General features: G+C 38.9%; 1 protein-coding gene and 1 long non-coding RNA gene across 4 annotated transcripts; both read left to right on the top strand.

The window, feature by feature from the left end:
- The first annotated feature begins 5,499 nt into the window (after positions 1-5,499).
- Positions 5,500-7,400, top strand: LOC117245620. The gene is made up of 2 exons (XR_004500495.1): positions 5,500-6,319; positions 6,836-7,400. It is a non-coding gene; the product is annotated as an uncharacterized LOC117245620 (long non-coding RNA).
- A 3,232-nt stretch (positions 7,401-10,632) lies between these two features.
- Positions 10,633-21,957, top strand: NUDT12 (nudix hydrolase 12). Of its 3 annotated transcripts, none has more exons than XM_015615484.2 (7): positions 10,633-10,677; positions 11,175-11,388; positions 14,402-14,991; positions 15,838-16,005; positions 16,969-17,082; positions 18,791-18,990; positions 20,356-21,957. In XM_015615484.2, the coding sequence occupies exons 2-7, from the start codon at positions 11,183-11,185 to the stop codon at positions 20,464-20,466; spliced, it is 1,389 nt and encodes a 462-aa protein (XP_015470970.1). In that variant the 5' UTR covers positions 10,633-10,677; positions 11,175-11,182; the 3' UTR covers positions 20,467-21,957. The 3 variants fall into 3 exon arrangements, with proteins under 3 accessions (XP_015470970.1, XP_015470968.1, XP_015470967.1); XM_015615482.2 differs by lacking the exon at positions 10,633-10,677 and adding an exon at positions 10,684-10,951; XM_015615481.2 differs by lacking the exon at positions 10,633-10,677 and adding an exon at positions 10,684-10,780.
- The last annotated feature ends 1,386 nt before the right edge of the window (positions 21,958-23,343 follow it).

Below are 23,343 nucleotides of genomic sequence, written 5' to 3' on the forward strand. Positions count from 1 at the left end.
GCATGTGTACATACTTTAGTTTTGTAAGTTCTGAGACAGAGAGAGAGAAAAAAAGAGAGAGAGAGAGAGATGAGATGTATGTTTGTGGGGGAGATTATACATATATTTAATTAGTTGTTTATCTGTTTAAGCATATAACACCATCCTAAATCTACTACTAGATTTCAGGGATAGTAAGCCATGGTTGCCTTATACTGCTGCTCAGAATATTGTGTTGGAAGAAAAATCTTCCTTTCCAGTGTCCAGTCTTAAAGGCTGAATTCCAGGAAAAAAATTAATCTCTAAATTACTAAAATGAAGAGAGCAGACTGTGGGATAAAAAGCACTGACAAACTTTTGGGGCAGACATGAAAATTTAAATTGAGGACTTGTTTCTGCTCTGCAATGACTTTCCATAGCAAGGTTTTTTGTAGCAGAGGAGCTACAGAGGCAGTTTCTATTACAAAGTAGTCTGCAAGTAGTAGTTTCTGTAAGAAACTATGTTGCAATGTGTTTGTTTAATTTTGTCAGAGTTGATAGGTTTGAACTGTTTGTTGGTATGTACCTTTTCCCCCTCTGGGTTGAATGTATTGGTTTCTACCTCTTGTTATCCCTCCCACATCCCATCCATCAAAGCAAAACCCTCCCTTCCTTCTTGAAAGTTCCTTGTCTGTCCAACCTTGCCCCTACTTCCTTGTCAATCATTGTAAACCCCACCCTGTCTTCCAGATCCTTCCCTGTCAATCATTTGTCCCTCAAGGCCCCACTGGTTAGTGTATCTTTCTCCCTCCCTCTGTGTGTCCTTGAATTTGTGATTCCCCCTCCCCTTATTCCTCCCCTCAGGATTCCCTATTGGTCCACTGTTTGTACCCTCCCCTGAGCTTGGGCTGTACTTAAACCCCTGCACAGCAGGGCTTCAGGTTCTTGTGGACCTGACTCCTTCCAGTGTAGATCCCACGTTTCCCCATCCTAATAAACTATTGCTGGGAACTCTACTCCGGAGAGACTCCTCTGCTTTATTACCTCTGTCCCTGATGTCATGCACCACAGAGCTTGGGGTGGCCCAAGCGTCCAAAGGTTTCACTGTGGGAAAAGCAAAATCCCCAGTGACTTCCCACTCTTGGCACTCGCCTGCGCTGGAGTGCAAAAGAACACCATAGAGCTAGCTGGAGCTACAGTGCAGAGCACTGTCAAAACTATCCAACAGAGCTGGTGTCAGCCAGCTCCAAGACAGACCTGCCACTGGCCAAGGCTGAGCACATCAGTGACAGTGGTAGTGCCTCTAGGATACCTGATTTAAGAAGATGAAAAAGCTACTGTGTGGGAGTCAGCCTGGCTGGGACACAGACTCAGGCAGATTTCACCTCTGATAAGCTGAACCTCCATTTTAAGCCCTGGAAAACATTTGTTAACTCAGGGCAAACCTGAGTCTTCCTCCCAAGACCCCTTGTAGTTGGTATGTTAATTAACCGAAGTTCTTTTCCCCTGTTGGCTAGTTATGCTCTTTATATGGTCATGCTTCCCAAATGTTCTTTCCTTAAGGTAATATATTGTTCCTCCTTCGTTCTTGTCTTTGGTTGGTCACCCCCACAGAGCTCCCCCTGGTTATTGTTGTTGGGTTTTTGGGTATTGTTCCTATTTTCTTTTAGTCTTTATTAAAGTGATATTTTCCTGGTACAAACCATTGCTCCCACTCCTATTTATTTTCACCACCATCTGCCCTGAAGTCAGGCAACCAAAAGATTTGTCGTAGCCACTCTCCTTGTGACACTACTGCACCAAATCAACTGCAGTCAGAGAGAGAAGTGAGCATAGGTGAGAGAAGCAGTTGTGCAGATACCCAGGTCAGTGGAGAAGGAGGGGTAGAAGATTCTCCAGGCACTGAAGTTCGATTCCATCTGCAGTCACCCATGGTGTGCCATGGTGGAGCACAGATCCACCTGCAGCCCAAGGATGACCCTGTGCCAGAGCAAGTGGATGTCTGAATGAGGCTGTTACTTTGTGGGAAGACTAGCAGGACCAAGCAGGACCTCTGGCCCCACAGAGAGGGGTGCCCAGGCTGGAGCAGGTTTGTGGGCAGTACTTGTGACCCAATGGGGACCCAGGCTGGAGTATTGCATTCCTGAAGGACTGCAGACCATGGAAGGGACTCATGCTGGAAGATTCCATGAATAACTGCAGCCTGTGGGAAGGACTCATACTGGAGAAGTGCACAGAGCAGGGGAAAGATTTCCTCCCCTGAGGAAGATGCAGGAGCAGAAGGCCGTAATTCCCATTCCTGTCTCATTTGCACTGCTAGGGACAGGAGTAGAGAGTCAGAATAAAGACAAGAAATTAAGCAGGGAGGGATAGGAGAAAGCTATTTTTAAGATTTGGGTTTACTTCTCATTATCCTACTCTAGCGTTGGGGGTTAAGTGTCTTTTTTTTTTTTTTAAGTTCTGGCTTGCCCGTAGAATTTTTGCCCATTAGTTGCAGAGACAACCTAACTGTGGATACTTGGTGAGTGCTTAACAAAAGACAAAGAGTTTGGCCGGGCCCATGGGTGGAAGGGGGGCAGGAAAAAGGAGGGTGGAGACAGTTTTAGTGGGCTTTCTTCAGCTTCAGAGAAAGACATTTTGGGCATGAAGCTGCTGCGGTGGAGAGAAGGGAATTTTGCCATCACCCAGACGGAGCTGCTGCTTCTTCTTCTTCTCCCCTCTTCGTTGGTGGCCTCACACCCCCTGTCCTGCCGGGACGTGTGGCAGTGCCAGGCACCGCCGCGGAGCTGCTGATACACCTCAGCCACCAGCCCAGGATCTCTGCTCATTCCTCTGCTGATACACCTCAGCCACCAGGCCAAGATATCAGCTCATCCCTGCTGTTCCATCTGAGTGTTCCTCAGAGCCCTGCAAGAGCGCTGGGTCTGCCCACCCGAAGAGGTTTGTGAAACAAAGCTTCTCCTCCATCCCATCTCAGCGGAGAAAGCTGTCACGGGGTCTCTGGTTCTGTTTTCTTGCTAATGCTGTAGTTATTGTTGTTTGTTTGCCTGGTTATACTAGTAAAGAACTGTTATTCCTATCCCCAGATCTTTACCTGAAAGCCCCTTAATTTCAGAATTATAATAATTCAAAGGAAGAGGGTCTACATTTTTTCATTCCAGGGAAGGCTCCTGCCCTCCCTAGCAGACACGTGTCTTCTAAAACCGAGACATCTAGTTAGATTGGTAATAAATGCAATTAATTTCCCCAAGTCTGTTTTACCCATGACAGTAACCAGCGAGTGATCTGTACCTATCTTTATCTCACCCCATGAAGCCTTTCATTGGATATTGTCTCCTCTGTCCAGCTGATAAGAGTGACAGAGTGAGTCTGGTGACCATCTGGCATTCAGGCAAAGTCAATTCACCACACACTTTTTATGGGAATTCTTTCTTCTTACTTCTATGCTGACTATAAAGAATCCTTTAGCTATATGACTGCCCCTATACTGACAAAGAAGTGTAGATAGCAAAGGGATTGACAGAACAAGGAGATTTGCAACATTAAGACAGTATGGGTATATAAATTACATGTGTTAAGAAAAGAGTACAATGAGCAGTCATATGGTGATAGCAATAATTAGGTTAAACTGTTTCTTTCAGAGAAAAGACAGGATAATATGAAAGATTTGTACTTTGAGTGACATGAAATAGGTGAAAAATGACTGTTCATTCTATTCCAATACAGTAAGAATCAAAAGAGCATACTAGATGGCAGGTTCAAAACAAAAACAGTACCAGCAAAAAAAACGCATGTTTTCTTCCAAATAACTTGCAATTAAGCAGTGGAATTTCTTGCTATAGGATGCTGCAGATGCTAGAAATCAATGATTTTGGAAAAAAAAACCAATTTTTTAAAACCCTTTCTAGAAAAGATCATTCATTGATAATAATTATGAATGCCACCTCCAAGTATTCTGCAAATTACTGAAAGCAAATCTAAGGAAGAGCTCTTGCAATCTTTAACACCATGAGATATGCTCTTAATCACTCTCAAAGAAGTCATAGACATCTTCAACTTTAAAAATTGAGCAACCACCAGCCTGAAAGTATGCCAAACTATCTTGAGAAAAGTAGAAGAATAGGAAATGACAACTGAATGACAGCAGCCTGGATGTAGCAATTGGAGTAACTAATATATTGAAGACATAATTGTGATTGGGTGGAACAAAATTATGGAATTTGTGCAAGAAGATGAATAGTGGGAAAGAGAAAGCAATGTAATGAGCATGAAATTGGTCATAGGAATCAAGACTGCAGACATAAGCAGATCCAGGAGATGGGCAAATAGTTTAAGCTGGCAGATACAAAATGTTCCACCATGGTTCCGTATACCATAAGGGTATACGTAACTGAGTGTCAGTATTTTTAAGGATATCTGGTTAAGGACCTTTTTCAGTGCAGCAGATGAGAAAAGGAGGAAGCCATACACAGGAAAATACAGGGACACAAACCTGATCACCAAATAATAGGAAGGTGGTGATGATAACTAGATCTGGTCAGACACACAAATTGATGATGAGACATGTGAGGGCACAGGAATGTTTATTCCAGCAAGGTTATCTTGATTGGGAACTTAGTAGGCTGGCAAACCAAAGGAACAGTGGTAAGCCAGGAAGCAAAATATATTGACATACACCTGACTAAGCAAACATGTCAACAGTCACAGTAAACTAACCTTGCCAGTCACAGTAGCTGCTGAGCTATCATACAACTACAGCCACCACCCTGACAGAAACCTCATCTGGAGTTTTCAGCTAGTCAGTCTGCAAACTCAGGGGTACTCTGGTCCATCTGCAAATCCAGGGCCCTGAACTATGTGGAGTGAGGGAATCGAGAGAGCTGTGAAGGAACAAGCTGGGGAAGGGAGAGCAAGGAGAAACAGAGAAATGATAGAAAGGATACAAAGGGGTCCAGCTGTCTATAAAGTAGTGCCACTCATCTGACTTAGTCCTGCACCTGATGGCCACAGTCTGTCTCATCTTGTTGCACCTTATTAAAAATTCTCTTGTCTTCCTCTCTACATAATTGCTGTCCTGGGCATGTGCATGCTGCAAGATCTCAGTGTCAGGTACCTGAGGGGACCTGCAGGTGCCTGCATGTGAATGGAATGTAGTACCAGCCACTGGAGTAAATCTGGGAAGTTGGGTGTCTCTGACCTGTGGCCTTAGAGACTGGAGTGAGGACAGGGATCCCAGCACAGAGCAAGGAGGGACCTCTCCTGTCAAAGGCTGGAATAGTGCTTGCTTCCAGAGCATATGCTGGGTGGCACTGGCGTGAGTGAGCAAGCTCAACACTGGTGGCTTGAGCAGGACCACAGGGCGCAGGAGATAGAAGGTTAATATGATCAAAATAAAGATTTAATCCAGAGAAGGAACAGTTTTATGAAACCAACTTTGAAGATCTAAATCTTTATCCCTGTATTGTTCTACTATTTCCCATGGATATATTGAAAGTCTCTTTTTTTTTTTTTTTTTTCTCCCCCGAAACAAGCAAAAATAGTTTCCTGGTTTTAAAGTACACTTTAACTGAAGGGAAGTCATCATTTGAACTTGAAACAAGCTCCATGAAGATAATTATAATTAAAACATAGAATAATTTGCAGGTATATAATTTCAGTTTGAAAAAAATGCTATCAGATATTTTTAATGGCCTCAGAAAGTCTACAGAACAGGAAGAGTAACAGCTATTCTGACTCAAGTTTTCTGCAAATGTGACTTCATTGATCATGAGGAAGTACCTGCAAGCCTGACACTGGAAGATTATTAAAATTGCTTTTATTAATTAACCCTTATTAAACAATTCAAATACCAGCTCAAACATCACCTGAGAAATTTGAGAAACTAAATTAAGCTGTCTAGAACTCAGGGGCCTATGCTTCCAAATTCACAAATGATCAGTTAAGTGCTACACAAATGGAACCAAATTAGAATACAGAAAAAACTGAAAACCCAAAAATAATTTGGTGAAGAACTAGAAAATCTTCATCAGTCACAAAACACATATAATAATCTTACTCATACTATAATAACCTTGCCTCATCCCCACTCTAGACACACTACTTCTTTTTCTGTAGCCTTCACAGTTTTTCAGGTTCTGGAGACTTCAGCAGATTGCTACACTATAAACACTCCCCTTTTGGACTTTGGGCTAGGTCATTGAACATTTCTAGTGCCTTCATCTTTCCCCAGTGAATCAAGATTAAGCAAGTTAATCAAGGTGCAGGAGGAGAAAATGGGACAGTGGTCAGACATTCAATCTCACAGAGGCAACAGCTGGGACCTTTCATAGCAGTGGTCTTAGAAAACTCACTTGCTGAAAAAGTAAGTTGTTTGTGCTTCTGCCTTCCAGCTTTCCATATTGTGCATGCTGTCCCCACAAATTTAATTCAGGCACATCTATTAAGTTTCAAAACTCATCACCTCCCACCCTCATACCAGTTGCATAGGGAAAAGTAGTTTCATAACCATCATATGACAAACCATTCACTTTTCAGGATCATGTTCTGGGCAGATTGGCCTTTTTTTCTTGTCAGACACAGCATGCATTGCAGTGCATTCCACAGCTGAAATAAACTTCTTGTTCAACTGACTGAAAGCATTTTGAGTTAAAAGAATTCACATTTTCCCTATTCCCTAGACTGCTGAGGTTCAGACTTAGTATTAAAAACAGTATTTTTGGGTTTTTAACTGAAACTAACTGATACATGTAAATGGATTTTTTCATAATAAATACTGTTACGAAATGTTGTGAATTCATATTGTAAATATTGGCTTTTTGCAAGTATTATGATAAATGTTATATGCTATATGCTTTTGCTATATTCTTCTCTCTCTTAGCAAGTTATAGGCTTAGAAAGGAATTCTGAACAGTAGGGATATGTTTCATCTGGACAAGGCAAGATAACTCCAACAGGCAAGCCAATGGGAGGACCAAGCTGTTTTCAGCAGAAGGACAGTGGAGACCAGGCTGTTACCAGCAGCAGGAAATGGAGAGCAAACTGTTATCAGCAGCCAGACCAGGCCGTTGGCAGCGGGGGAAGGATATGAAGCCCAGCTGCCCTCAGCAGAAGGATGAGAGGCCCAGACTGTTATCAACACTGACCATTTGCAGAAGAAAGGAAACCAAACTCAAAATAATGCTGACCAGCTAGAATAATGATGACCAGCAAAAAAATTGCTGATCAGCAGAAATAAAAACCATACAGAGCATGTTCTAAGAAGGCAGAACCAGGGAGGGGACATGCTTTGAATATGCATTAAACCCTCACAGCAGGATGGGTTAAAAAGTGTGTTCCCAAGATACCAGATGTGCTCTTGGCAGCACGCCAAGGCACCCGGCTATAACTCTTTGCTTTATTTTATGTCAGTTATTGTCTTTATTAAACCTTTTTTTAAAATTTTACAGGAGTGAACTTCGTTTTTCACACTAAATAATAAATACTAACAATACTTTGTTACAGCTCTTTCCTACAAGAAAGTAAAAACTCCCACCAAAAGGATTCCATCTCTTCAATAGCAAGAAACTCATATTTAGACCAATGGATGCTTTGGATCAAGCCCTTTAGCATTTGCTCAATTGTTTCCCAGGGAGGACCAATTATAAACTAATCAGGGAGATGCTTAGGAGAGACAATAATTGTATTGGCCCAAAGTCCTTCTGTACAACTCCAAAGGATACTATTACAGAACACTGAAGTGCCAGATAATACTGATTTCTTCTTCCTTCATAACAACTTTGACTCCTTAAGACAAATCACATATGCACCAAAATTTTATTTTGAAACTAAGAAGTATGAAAAGCATAGTCTATTATTATGCACTAATTACAATGTACATAAACTAAAATGTTTGACAGCATAATTCCTTTCACACATTGAGTGTCTTACTTGTTTCACTTCCAACAAACAACTTAAAAATCAGAGCTTCTTGTAAACTTTACTCAGCACATCAACTCCGCAAAAGAGAGCCTTCATGAATCATGGGTGCAATTGAGAGGTTAAGAATGAAGTACAAGTCCAAATGAAGAACTAACAAATCTTCTGTCATATTGTTACTGTTTTACTGAAAAGCATTAAAAATAGATAATTATTGTGTGTAACCTGGCCCCAACACTAAAATGGGTACAATCCATATTCTCACTCTAAAGAATCTAGATAATATAAAATAATGAAATTTTACATTATTTTAAATATTTCTATTAACCTAAATGAGAGTTTTTGGAGTCTTTTTCAGACATCCACCTCAGCACAGTTTATTAATTCAAATAAGGAGATTTAGAAGGTAGCTCAGACCAGACAAGCACAATTTTCTCACTTCTTTCAGGCACTCCAGTTCTCTTGCCCAATCACCGCAGTGCTCCAAATGGCACATTTTTTAAAGAACATGGATTTTTTTATTATTTTTTTTTCCTAAAGGCTGCAGCACCAAATGAATAGGGTATCAGGGCAATCAGATATTACTCCCTGGCTGCTGTCCACAGCAATCAACAAGCATTTTGAAAAGACTATCATTAGTCACTATCTGGAGCCACCAGAGCCTCTTTCAGGATCAGAGTAAATTAGTGATGCTGCATTTATTTTCATTCTCACATCGACAACTTCAGACTCCTGAAGCCTTGCAAATACACCTTTACAACCATGCTTCCCACTACTGAAGAGCTAACAGACTCAATCAAGTTGAATGAATACTGGCCAGTACAGGCTTTATTTTCAACAAAATTCAAAAACCATGGCGCAGCTAAATCCAACACCACTTTGACCTTCTCAGTGAATTTTACTTCGCCCTTGACTGCACCAAAGCTAAAAACAGCTTTTAACCAAGGTACCATTACATTATTTCCATTCTCAAGATACAGGAAATTGCTCTTAGAAAATTCAGCTCACAGATTATTAAACGGAGATCTACATATTCTCAAGACTTTGTAACTTTTTACCCAGCAAAGTAACTATATCTGTTGGTAGAAACAAAATATTTTCAAACTCACAAGTTGGTATGTTACAATTTTAAAGTCACATTTAATTTATTACAGTTTCTGGTATTTTAAACAAGGGGTACTAAGTTGCCTTTGCAAGGATACACTGGCAGATGACACAAATTCCAGGAGAAGTACTTAAAATCGTGGACCCTGGGAACTACTGAGATGATGTCAGGACACGGAGAGTGTATCCTACCATCAACAAGACATAAAACCTGCTTCCATGTATTATTTATTCCTGTTCATACATTACTAAACTTCTGCAATACTCTTGAATTAAAAATGGCACTGCCCTTGAGTCATATGTTATTTAGATATATACATATACCTCTATATATACATATTTTTATATGTGGGCATCTCAAACTAAAGCTCTATTGCTAAAACAGAAACTTGATGGAGCTTCTGGGAGTCACATTTAAAAACAAGCTGATGACAAATCAATTCATTATTTGAATACAATGGTGAATATCTCAAATAAAACATTAAAACAAATATTTCTATGAGTTAGTTATTCACATTTAATACAAATTGAAGTAGGGAAACTGGTAATGTAATACTGATGGAAGAACTGGATTTAACCTTTGCATTCCAAGTTTAGGCAGTTGGAATAGTGGAAATCTGTTTTGCAGGATTATCCTGCACGGTACAAAATTTTTATTTTGACCTTTCAAAAGCTACACTTTGTTTGTTTGTTTGTTTGTTTTTGGTGGGGGTTTTTTGGGTTTTGTTTGGGTTTGGTTTTCTAGCACTCTCCAGGTGCAAAGGCACTAGGAAACAGTTCTATGTTCGTTTACATAGGACTAGTATAGCCTCAATCTTCCAGTGTTTTTCTTAGTGAGAAGAAAGATAATATCTTTACAAACAATTTGAAAGGGTGAAAATATGGGTGTTCACATCTTCGAATTGGGTCTTAATGCCTCTATTGTAAACTTTGGGCAGCAGGTTTGTTGCAGACCCCAGACTGCTTGGCTCCTGAGACAAGGGTCTGCACAAGCCTGAACTTCTGAACTTTGGGGTAAAATGACAGGAGATTCTAGGAGAGATGTGTGGTAGGTGATTCGAGAAGTAGTACATCAGCAATAGGGAAAGAAAGAGGGCAACATGCGGCTGAGAGTCTGGGATAAAATGATCCTGCGCATTCTGAAACCTCAAGTGGGAAAATCCCGAGGGCGTGTGCCCAGTGGAGTCTCCCCCGTTATTCGAAAAGATGGTTTAAGGACTTCTCTTTCTGGACATAAACCTCTGGTGTTTGTTGAATCTTCCTGATATTGGGCAGGACACACTTCTGGCTCATGACATCGTTCTCATTCCCCGCTAACTCTTCTCCCCGGTCACGTCATTTGCTCCACCTTCCTCACAATCCGCAATCTGTTGCCACCGCACCGATCCTTGCCTTCTGCTAGCGCGGTGAAGCAATGCTGAAATCTGATCGCCTTCCTTATACCCACCGAGATTCCTGCCCGGGGGACAAAATGGCTGTTTGCCCTCTAACCCTGTGCATCGACCCGGCCACGAGCGGGGACTCCCTCCAGGAACACGCAGCGCCTGAAGCCCAGCGCCGTCCTGCATGGCGGGGCGGGGCAATGGCGCTCGGCCCCGTTCCGTCTCTCTGAGGCCCGCGCCGGGGCGGGGCGGGAGCGCGCCAGGGGCCGGGCTCCGCGGGAGCGCGCAAGGGGCCTGGCTAGCCTCGGAGCCGCGCGCGGTAATGGTGTCCCGCTGCTGAGGCCGGGTCGCGGCCCTGGGGAAGGGAGTGGAGCGGGCCCTGAGACTGTCGCTGTGTTGCGCAGCGGTCCTGGCAGCATTGTGTGTGTGTCTATGTCTGTGTCTATGTCTGTGTCTATGTCTGTGTCTGTGTCTGTGTCTGTGTGCGTTTGGTTACGAAACCACGGCGTGTTTTTTTCACACTCAGAATTTACATTTCCACAGTGAAATCTTCTGGTCCTTAAGCCTCTTTGAAACTGGTTTTGACTGCTAAGGTGAAGTGTCACTATGTTTGGAGATGGGTGGGACAAAGATTTGATTTGGAAAAACGATATCACGCCAATCACAAGAATTTGTTGTTCTGTGTTTTTGGTGATAATACTAATTTTCTGTACAGCATTTAAGTTCGGGTTTGTTTTGTTGTTTTTTTTTTTAATTCGTGTTAGTCGTAGTGGTAAATGCCCTCAGGCATTTTTATTTTCTTTATTTTAAACTTAGTTGGCACAATGAGTGACTTTGAGAAGACCCTGCACCAGGACATGGTTTCTCAGCTGCATGACTTCGCTGCTGCTGGAGACACAGCCAGGCTGAAGGCACTGCTCAAGTGCTCCCCGTCACTGCTCAATGCGTCCTCAGGGAACGGCTGGACAGCCCTCATGTACGGTGCTAGAAATGGACACCTTGAGGTTGTGCAGGTTCTTCTTCAAGAAGGGTAAGCTGTTTAGTAGATGCCATTCAAGAGCTCTATTTTGCATCCCCCCTTTTTGCTCCTATCACTTTTGTCTCAGAAGTAAATTTACCAGACAGGTAGTGGTAGAATTTTCAGGGCTAAAACTCAGGAAAATGTACTCTATGTCAGTTTACAACTGGGTTCTGCTGTTGCATCATGCTTTTTGTACTTCCTAAGAAAGTCTAAAAGTTACAAGCATCTCTAAAGTCACACCTTTGACATTCAAAGTTAAGTTGTCACTTTTCACAGAATAGACAAAACAAAGTTTGCACCCTAATTCCAACCACTGTATTGAATGTTTTCAATATTTGATTGTTCCACTTAATTTTTTTTTTTCTAAACTTGATTTGTAATCCATTGGAATCTTTGTTAGTGCAGAATGTTTGCTGACTCTTCAGCAGGACATGACAGACTCACCTTTTCCAAAGTTACTTCAAATGGAAAATGTTTTAAAACTAAATTAGAATCAAATGTGTCTAAGTTTAATGTTAATTAAGCCTGGGCTGTTCCTTTCTGAAGTCCTAATTACAGAAAAAAACAATTCATTTTGTAGTTAATGAGTAACTTCAAGCATAGCATTCCACAGCCTCCAGTAATCATCCCACCCACTTTTGATTTTTTTTTTCAGTCATACCCAAGACCTGTAGCCTCTGCTGGGGCTCAGAGTAGGGCATTAGATGAACTGGATTTTACTATAGTCAGTATGTTCCAGTACATAGAGGAGTATCTCAGTGCCAGATTTTGTGTATTGAGGAATCTTTTGAGATCTTGGGGAATTTATCAGTTGGTAAATAGGATAACAGTTCTTTAAGTTATGCTTTTCACTAAAAAAAAGTGAATTTTGCTTTTAAATGTCCTGTTCATGGTTGTTCTCTTAGGTAATTGAGTATAGTTCATGAGATGATGCAGTGGCCTGGTTGGTCTCCTTTTAGTTAATGCTTAGAAAAATTACTTTGACAATTACAGTTGCTGGTTATATAAACATTAATGTCTCTGAAGATAATATTACGTAGCATTACAGAGAATAATTCTAGAAGGCTAATCAGCTGGGGTTTTTTTATCACAGAACTGTAGAATCATAGAATGTCCTAAGTTAAAAGGTACCCACAAGGATTAAGTCCAACTCGTAGTCCTACACAGCATTGTCTCCAAGGATCACACCATGTGCTTGAGAGCATTGTCCAAATACTTCTTGAACTCTGTCAGACTTGGTGCTGTGAGAACTGCCCTGGGGAGCCTGTTACAGTGACCAGCCACCCTCTGGGTAAAGAACATTTTCCTGAGAGCCAACCTAAACCTCCTCAGAGAGCTTCATGCCATTCCCTTGAGTCTCCTGTTATGAGTTGCTTCAGCAGCAACTTCAGCAAAAACTTGTAATTTGTGTTTTGAATAGTTTTCTAAACTGTATTCAGATTCCCTCAAAAACAGCTGAGTTTAATATAAAATCTCAAAATGTTCTTGCCTGTGTATCAGCATGTGTATCAGCAACATTAATATTACTGTCATCTTCTGGTTTTAAAAACTGATGAGTCCAGTATTTATTACATAATTTGTAGTTTACAGTGACATTTCAGTTTTACTTACCAGTTTAAGATTGGCAAATAATTAAATTGTTTTATTTTGACCTCCAATCAAGCTCAACCTATTTAAGGTTTCGGTTTCTTTTTGGTTTTAGTATTTAAATGTATATGATGAGGCAGCATTCCATTATCTGTTTCACTTCACAGATATCTGGGTGACTAAAGATCCCTACAGGAACCAGCTTCTGCCACTAAGCAGAGGCTGTATTCTTGATTTTAATTTTATGGTAAATCATCAAATACCCTGAGTTAGAAGAGACCTGTTGCAGTGCACAACTGCAGGATCATGTCCAGGGAAGCTATAGTTTCTGAGAACCGGCATGGGACAAGAACTAGATGGGCCCCTGTTCGTGAGACCATTTATTCAGCATGGGAACAAAATGTCATTCAGAGACAGCCCTGAACAAAGGCAGGGTGATGGGTTTTGAGGGACACAGCTAGGGTGGAGTTCAGGGTACAGGACCACTAGGAACACAGCAAGGGAGAAACCCCCCCAGGGATTCAAACCCAATCAGAACTCCTGGGCCACCCCTCACAAGGGATTTGGGGTGGGACAACTTCATCGGGCTCACACAGCCCATCCCCAACACAGGAGGTCAAAATTCACACACATGGCTTACATCCATGCCTCTCACTTTAATAAAGCTTATCTGAAACTAAATCTTTGCCTGTCTGAGGCACCTCACAACAGGGACCCACAAGAATCAAGTTCTGCAGCTGTACAGGACATCCCAAGAATCCCACCATGTACCCATATGCCTGAGAGCATTGTCTAAACACTCCTTGAACTCTGGCTTCATGTCCTGTCACTGGTCACCAGAGTGAAAAGATTAGTACCTACACCTCTGCTTTCCCTCATGAGGATGTTGGAGATCCCAGTGAGGTCTCTCCTCAGTATTCTTTTCTCCAGGCTGAACAAGCCAATTAACTTCAATAAAATATTTTATTGTAAATGTGTTTTTGCCGGTTCTAGTAGCTTCTAGAAATTAATGCTTGTTAGGGTGCTTTATTTTCTTTTCTTTTTTTCTTTTTTTTTTCCCGTTTTGATTACTGGTTATGAGGAACAGATTTTCAAAGCTCTGTTTTTGAGCCTTTTTTTGATGATACAGTGTGTAGAATTTTAATTAATTCATTGTCTTTGTACTACTTCATGAATTTTGGTGAATGATAATCTGGAAAGGATCAACAAAAATGTGAAAGACAGCCTTGGCAAAAGAAAAATAAGTATAATTATATTTTGTCACCACAATGCTAAACATTTTGACTAAAGATTATCCCAGTGTAGACAGAGTATGTAGAAGTTCTTGTACCTTACTAGTGTCAGATGTATATGCTGGAGGTAGGAATAATACAACATCTGGGCCCTTCCTAAACATATTTTGTCTGGTAACCTCATCTCTTTTCTGTTTCTTTAGGTGTGACCGATCCATCATTAATAAATCAAGGCAGACAGCTCTGGACATTGCTGAATTTTGGGGATACAAACACATAGCTAATTTGTTGGCTAATGTGAAAGGTGGTCAGAAACCTAGTTTTTTGTCAAATTATGTGAAAGAATATGAAAATTATTTTGGCATGACGCTTCTGGACAGAAGGAGTAATAAAAGAACAGATTCCAAGTGGCTAAGTGAAAAACAAAGCCATCCAGCTACAGTATACATCCTCTTCTCAGATCTAAGTCCCTTGGTTACTTTGGGTGGGGGAAGAGAGAGCTCACAGCAACCAGAAGTAAAGCTTTGCAGGCTGCACCACAAGGATGTGGAAGAGTGCATGAACCAAACAGAAGAATATACCTTGGTTTTTCTTGGAGTTGAACTTCAGTGTGATGTGGACCTGATGGCTGCTTGCAGTGGAAGAGTTCTGCAAGAAGAAGATGGGTTAGTTGCTTGGTTTGCTCTTAGCATAACTTCTGCTTCTGCTGAAAAATTTAAACAGAAGCATGAGGACTGTTACTTTCTTCATCCGCCAATGCCAGCATTACTGCAGTTACCTGAAAAAGAAGCTGGTAAGATGCATGAAGTGCAGCAGATACAAAATGTATAATCAGAAAGACATGCTTTGTTATTCCCTGAGGTATAATTCAAAGAAAAGACAAACCAGTGCAAAGAAATGATGTGTTTTCAGTGGCTTTAGAAATATTCTGTTTTTAAAAGCCTGGTAGTGGCTTTGTGAGGAATTTTGTATGTTAAGAACATGTGAATTTGCAAAGGACTAATTTTTCCAATGACAATAGTAGACTGTAAAACCTATTGATCATCATGGGTTTTAAACAGTAATATTTAAATATTAATGAATTAATATTATAAACATAAAACATTACTGAGTTTTGAGTGAGTAATGAAATTATTAACTAAAAATAATAATTATGAACTTATTAACTACAAGAAATGAGTACCTAAGTCCTTTATAACAGTGTGATGGATACTCATCTGACAAGGAGGTGTTGAAAAGTCAGAATGACAAAGTGAATTAAGTGTTAGTGAAGACATTAACAAAATTTAAAAAAAAAAGAAAAATACTTGATACATGTAATTTTGGCAGTTTGCCTACACAATGTGACTTTTGTGAGAAGCAGAGTATATTGATTTGGATTAATCTGTTCCTGAATGTGTATAAATTGCCCTGTAACTTTTTTTTCTTTAATACCATGTTCTGTTGCATTTCCTGTGCTGCAAAGATGAAGATCTGCATAACTCATAGTGCTCAACTTCTCTTTCAGCTATGATTATGATTCAAACTACACTCTTGACTTTTTTTGTGTTAAACTTCACTACTTGATTTTTCTGTGCTGTTAAAAGCTTAACATGAATTAGTATTTGATCTTGTGCGTTTTCAATGTATTGTTTTAAAGGAGTAATAGCCCAGGCAAGATCTGTTCTAGCATGGCACAGCCGCTACCGATTCTGCCCAACATGTGGGAGTGCAACCAAGATTGAAGAAGGGGGTTACAAGAAAACTTGCTTAAAAGAAGATTGTCCCAGTCTCCAAGGAGTTCACAACACATCATATCCAAGAGTTGGTGAGCATACTCACTCAAAAGTGAAGTATATATGTATTATATGCATGTAAAACAATTTATTTCTAGTTATTTCTGCTGCTTAGTTTTGTCCTAGGTTTTCCATACTTGTTTCTCCACAGGCTTTTGTGTCTCTTTTCTGTTTAGGATTAAGTAGTTCAGGCTTCTCTTTCTTGTACTAATTAGTGATACAAAATTGCTGTGACAGTGCAAACCTTATTTCAACACATAATATCAGTTAGAAATTCCAACAGTCTAAATGTGATACCAGCAGCACAAAGGGTCACATATTACTTTTTTACTTAAAACTAGATGGCAATAAAAAGGGGAAAAGATCATGAGTTGTTAAGGTTGCTTAGATCAATAGGAAAAATTAGTTAGAAAGAAAAAGACAGATACCATGACTAGATGTGAGAAAATTTGTCAAAGTGCAACATCATATGACAAACTGATAGCAAAGAGTAAACAAAGTCAAAGGTGGAAAGTAGTTAGTATTTAGTCAGTATTTACATTGTCAGCAAAGTGTCACCTTATTTGGTGTTAAGTCAAAAATACATTCTTCAGACCTCTGTGGTGAAGAGAACATGCTAATAAATGAGTTTGCTGCAGAAACTGTAGGTATATCCTGGATGCAAAGCTAGGTCAGTACTGCTGATAATCTTAGTAGATTGTGTGCTTTGGTTACAGATAATTTCTGTCCTGCATTTCAAACCTTGGTTAGTAAACTGCTTCTATTAGACTTGTATGTTGCACAACCAAATAAAGAAGTATCTTGCATGGAGAGAAACCCCAAAGTGAAATGAAATAATCAACGTGAGTGAAATAAAGTTTACTCTGAGCATGCACACAATTATGATTTCAGTATAATTTTTGTCTTTATATGCATTGGCATGGAATAGACTGGAAGTTTTTACTGCATTTAAGTCCCTCAAATGTTGAAATATATTTGCTTCATGTTCTTTGCAGATCCAGTTGTGATAATGCAAGTCATCCATCCAGATGGGAACCACTGTCTTTTAGGTAGGCAGAAGAGGTTTCCCCCAGGAATGTTTTCCTGCCTTGCTGGATTTGTAGAACCTGGTGAGTAATTTAATTTTTCTTTATCAAATGTATTTTCTCAATAACAGTATTATACCTTTACAAGTACAGAGAAATATCTTTTGTGTTTTCTCAAATGGAAGTTTTTTGCTTCCTGAGAAAGGAGTTGTTATAATAAATATGCTTATTCTGTACTTTGCAGCTGCTGATTTATAGAAAAAGAAACAACGTGAGTAAATAAAAATATTAAATAGTTTTCACATCACCAAATCACTATTTAAATGAAAAAAAAAAAAAATTAAAACATGTCACATTGGCTGATGATACTGAGCAAAGGATTTTAGCATAGGAAAAGTAAACATTAAAGTGTAAGTTAAAATTACTGTGAAGTTAAGCATATGCTTATATGGATGCTAAATCTGAACCAGAGTGCCTGTAGTTGTTGCAGGCCACAGGGCTCAGTCCTGCCTGAGAGCTAGCCTGAGAAATTCATGGGAGGATTTAAAAACAATCCTCAAAGACAGAAAACAGCCCTTGCAGGTGCTGTTTGTCTGTCCCTTGTTTTCTTTGCAAGAGAAAGTCAGGAGGTGGTGTACACCACTGACCAATGATGGTGATGTGGCAGTTTACTAACCAATAAGAGTTTCCTTTCATGAACCAGTCTATAAAACAAGCCTGAAGTAATAAACTAAAGAAATTCTCCTGTTCTGACTCCATAAGAGTCTGTGTCGTCTCTACCCAGCCGGTCCTAATAGAGCGACATGCTTATGTTTACAGTCTGATTAATTCTATGGAATATGAGCAGAAATTACAAAATTCTGAAAGAAAAATAAACAGATATTTAGTAACTATGTCAAGCAATAATAGTTGAAATTAGTTACAATTATAAGTACCTGCAGAACTACTTGTAAAACTTACATTGGGAATAGATCTTTATCACCAGTGAAATCATAGTGAATACATATATTCAGTAAATGAGTGCGAGTTGACATACAGTGACAGCATAAACAAGTTTATTCAGGTATCAGTCAAAAGAAGTCAAGATATTTATTTCTGATTATATACTTGTCCTTTAATTAGCCTTTAATCAGGGAGTGCATGTGTGCATATGTAGGCCGGTGACCATCAGCATTCCAAACACATGCATCCACAGTTTTTTGTGGATCTGGAAGCAAAGCTTTCCATTGCAGATTCAATTTACTATTGTCTGCATGTGTTAAGACAATGAAGAATGAGTCAGGCAAAGAACAACAGAGAAATGTGGACAAGTATTCTGAATCTCTGTTTTTTTACTATTGTAATTCTAAATACTGATTTTTCAAGTTGTAGTACATGCTGTTGCAATCATACTGAAAATCCAGAAATTAACAGTAGTTAATTTCTAGCACTAGCTACAATGAACAGATCAATGTTTCAATAATTATAGGAATAACACATTTTCTACCTAATTTTTGACATTTTAGGTATAGTGATAATGGTTTGTGTGTATGGTGAGTTATCAATTCAGGAAATAAATACTATTATGGAGAAATTACTACACTTTCTTTTCAAAGTTCCATTTTGCTTTGGTGGCTGTTTTACCTTATTAGACTTCTGTGTCATGTGCTGAGGTCTTTGCCCTGTTCCATGAACTAGATCTTTATAGATAATTGCCTTGGGCAGTTTCAAATCTTTTGAGTCAGTTCAAAGTACAGCATGTGATGTTTGGAGTATTTTAATGAGCTGCTTGTTCTTTGCCCTTTTTGATTAGGCGAAACCATAGGAGATGCTGTTAGAAGAGAAGTAGAGGAGGAGACTGGAGTCAAAGTTTCCCATGTTCAGTACGTCTCTTGTCAGCCATGGCCAATGCCCTCCTCCCTAATGATTGGCTGCTTAGCTGTTGCAGTGTCTACAGAAATTGAAGTTGACAAGAATGAAATAGAGGATGCCCGCTGGTTCACTAGAGAACAGGTGAAGTTCAGTTTTATTTTCTTCTTCTAATGATTAGTCTGTGCCTATATTCGTTCTGGCATACAATAGATACTTGCTTTTTCAGCAAGTCAAATGAGCATATGTACTCTTGGTTTTATCATACTACAGTTGCATTATATTGTGGTTGTAGTTAATTCACAATTAGAGAAAGACAGCTATTCTATTTTGGGGGTACAAACACACAGCTAATTTGCTGGCTTATGTGACAGGTGGTCAGAAACCTAGTTTTTTGTCAAATTATGTGAAAGAATATGAAAATTATTTTGGCATGACACTTCAGACATTACTCAGTAATGTTACTTGCAAGTTCATTTTTATAACATTTTTGCCAGTTTGCTCTTCACCTTTCCCTTCTGTGAGAGAGCCAAGTTATTTTAATCCATTTCCTTAGCAAGCCTCTGCTTTTCATGCAGAAGTAGTATTTAATAGCAGCATTCATCACAGTTTCTCCAAACAAGCATGCTACCAGTGTGATGGTGGAAGTTAAAGTAAGGACACTGGGAATTCATTAGATTGAACATCTATTTTCATGCAGTACTATTTTAATATTCTGATATTAAATGCAGCTTACTGTGCCTTAATAAGAAATCCTGCACTTAGCTTCCATCAGTAGTTAAAATATAGTTAAATAAAAGAGAGGCAGAAAAGACTTTCACAGAAGTATGTCAATTCATGAGTAGAAGAAAAGATTGCTTCACAGGTTTTCCCATAGGCACCTTAGGAGTTAAGCTTTTAATAACACTGGACATCTGCCTAGCAGTTCCAAGTGTTTTGACTGTACCTCACCTTGAAGGCAAAGTTAGTCACCTGCAATCTCAGTGTGTTTCTGTTAACACTGGGAACATTATTTTAAATGAATATCAGTTCTGAATACAACTAGTCACATGCAGATTGGTGTACAGCCAGAAATAAATACACTTCAAAAATGTACTCAAAGTGTGTTCTCATAATACTTGCAACTGCTTCAGAAGACAACGAAAGCACATCTCCTTTGGCACTACATATAAAAATTAAAATTATTTTTGTCACAGTGTAGAGCACCATCTGGTGGTCCTTCTATAAAAAGGCTTCACAAAAACCCTAAACAGTATACTAGCAGTCTCCACAGTTCTGTTAGGAAGAGTTATACTTTGGGGCACAATAAGCTCAAAAATGTCATAATTTGCACAACATGGGACTTTCTCTGTATCTACCTTGGAGAATCTCTTAGTATCTCTTTAATAGATACAGCAATGGTAGACTGATGGATCATTACAGGAAGTTAATTTCTGCGTTAATACAATGTTAGATTCTATGTAGTTTATAAAGCTGTCTTCTAAAGATAAAAATCTGTTTTTATTGCAGGTTGTGGAAGTTCTCATTAAAGGAAACCAGCATTCTTTCTTTGTACCACCAAGTCGAGCTATTGCACACCAGTTGATAAAACACTGGATTGGAATGAATGCTAATCTTTAATTCAAATACTTGATTTTTAAGTTACTTCTTCTATTATGAATTATGAATAATTATAAATAAATTAGAACTGCTTGTCTAGTAAATATGTAACCAAGTAATTTTCTAAGCCTTTACACTGGTTCCAGAGCTAAACTATGCAAATCTTTGTATGTGTTTTCAGACCTAAATTAGATTTGGACAAAACCAAATAATTATCCCAAGCAAGCAAGCAACAACTAAGTAGAACTGGTACCTTGCTAAGTGCAGGCTATGGTTTTTGTTCTAGAATGAAATGATTATGCCTTTTGCTGCTATACTTTTTATGTTCGCCTTGGTTTTCCCCCACTGGAAGGAGTCATAGAATTACAAAGAGGGCTGTCTGACCTTGACTGCTGTTTGAATTCTCGCATCCTCCTATTTGGCCTTAATTATAACTTTCTAATTTTTGCCTATCTCCATTCTTTAATTTTGACATGTCACAAAAATCTGCATTCAGTGCTAAAATCCTTACCTGCTATGGTTATTTTAAAGTTAATAGCATACGTAATAGTGAATATATGTTACTTCGTATCTTTTACATTAACAACCTAATTTGTATTAATGGGCTAGGCAGGGCATTTACTTGTCCATTCTGACTTGGCCTGCACTTCCCTAGTTGTATGTCAGCCTAAATTTAAAGGTATAACACAATGCTTTGTTTTTGAAAAAGGTATTGGAGAACCATTCCCAAAAGCCTAAGTGTTACTGTTTTTATAAGATTATGATTTACTTATTGATGCTAGGCAGTGAGTCATTTCATTCTCTGATAACTAGAAATGAAATTATTGAGTAATGGATAAGGAAGAACAAGACATCTCAAAATATGCACAAAATTATTTAGAGAAATAGAGATGCTAAAATTGTTACTGCTATTAAGAATCTTATAGTTGAAAGAAGTATATTAACTGCAGCTATAAGACTGGGATAGCAATAAGGTATTTTAAATATTTATGTGTTTTAATACCACAGTTCAGATTTGTGCCTTAATTTATCAAGTTATTTAAGATAATGGTGATATTCTAAAAAGAAAAGTATACTAGTTTATTATTAATTTCATTATGTAATGGTTCGTAGTCTGTCATTCTGCAGTCATTGCAATGAAATCAAAAGAAATGCAAATGACCTGAGGAAAATGCAATTATAGTGGCAAATATAAACTTAATATTATGTGTTTATTTGAAGCAACTTAAATTGTTTTGAACAGTGAATGATGTAATATTTTTTCCAAAATTCTCAGCAACCTGGAATCCGTAAAACTGTTGTACAAAACCTGATTGTTCTTTTCTTTTTCCCCATCCATGTCACATTGTGCTCAGCAGTTTTCATGTTTATTTGATAGGGCAGTACCTAAGAAACTTTCAAGCAAGAAGCATTCCTGACAGACTTGGAGTATTTGACATATTATGTTGCTTCATTCTCTCCCTTGTTTCAGCCATTCCTACAAATAAAGACAATCAGGTTATCTCTTGAGTAGTCTGGCAAAGAGAAGGAACCAATAACACTGCTTCCCTTAAAATATGCTTTTACAGAGAAGGCAAGTTGTGGAAAGCTGTTGTAGGCAACATGTACCAGCAGGACTGCGTGGTAACAATGGCATTAGTTGCAGGTTGCTCATAGAGTAAAGGAGAATATTGGAGAGTGTGCAAAAAGTATTGGAAACTAAGCAATGCAAGGAAGTTTCAACCAGTACTGTGGTGATTACGTTTAGAGAGATGAACAACAATGGAGTGAGGAGCAGACGGAAGAGGGAGGATAAAGCATAGAGCAAATATAGGTAGCATAAAAATAAGTAGTTTATCACTTTGAGATAACTAAATGTACATTACTAAGACCCATTGGAATACTATTTTTTTGAGTAGAAAATTATGGTGAGTTGCTATAGATATGTTCTTCTAACAGTGAAACTCCATACAGTTTCCCTAATCAATACTGACGTTAATAATCTGCCTAATTTTTTTGAAAATCTGTATAACAGTATGTATCTGCAATTACAATGCTAATAAGTAAATTGAAAATTTTCACTTTCCTGCATGAAGAAAAACAGAAAAATAATTGTATGACAAAGGGAACAACCCTTAAAAAATCTCTGATTTTGAGCATAATAGTTTAATGATCTTTCAAATCTAATAACTCCAGTGTGTCAATAATTCTTAGTCTTTATATATTTTCAAAATCTAAGACAGTCTTTTGAAAAAGCTTTTGAAGCTTTCATTTCCTTTTCCCCTCACCAACAGAACAACTATTCGCAGGGAAGAAGACAAATCGCTATTGCTTAAGAAAACTACTTAGATAAATTTAATCTATTTAATGAAAGATTTTTCCTGGCTTTTTATTGCCCTTAATTTGCCTTGTTTGTAGGTCAGGGTTCGAATTTTAATTTGAAAATACCTATACATTTTCTGAATGACAGTTACTGTTTGCAGTTTAAAAAGCAAATATCAAATTGAAGAGCCAAATGCTGTGGTTGTCTGTCAACTACAGCATTTTAGGAAAGTGCCAAATTAAATGTAGAAGCAATTGAACAGAGCGTAGTGATTCTGACTGGAGTATTGTATGGGCAATACCTCCAGAAGATCTCAGGAGTTCAACTTACCCAAAAGAGGGCAGCAGCTTTGGAAGCAGGCTGTTTCTTGCCTCAAAGTAAATGCGGTACATTAAGAGAATAGCGTTACTTAAAAAATTAAAAAGAGGGTTTTTTTCTGTGCTGTGAATAACGGTCTCCCTCTTTTCTCCCTTGCTTGTACAACAGTATCAGACCAAAAGGAGTACACATGACATCAGATAGTACAAGGCAGATAATTCTGGATGTCCCGGTTTAGGGCAAATTTGGGAGAAAACCTCCAATGACCCCGCCCCCCC

This window comes from Parus major, chromosome Z (assembly GCF_001522545.3).
Source record: "Parus major isolate Abel chromosome Z, Parus_major1.1, whole genome shotgun sequence".
Classification (NCBI taxonomy): domain Eukaryota; kingdom Metazoa; phylum Chordata; class Aves; order Passeriformes; family Paridae; genus Parus; species Parus major.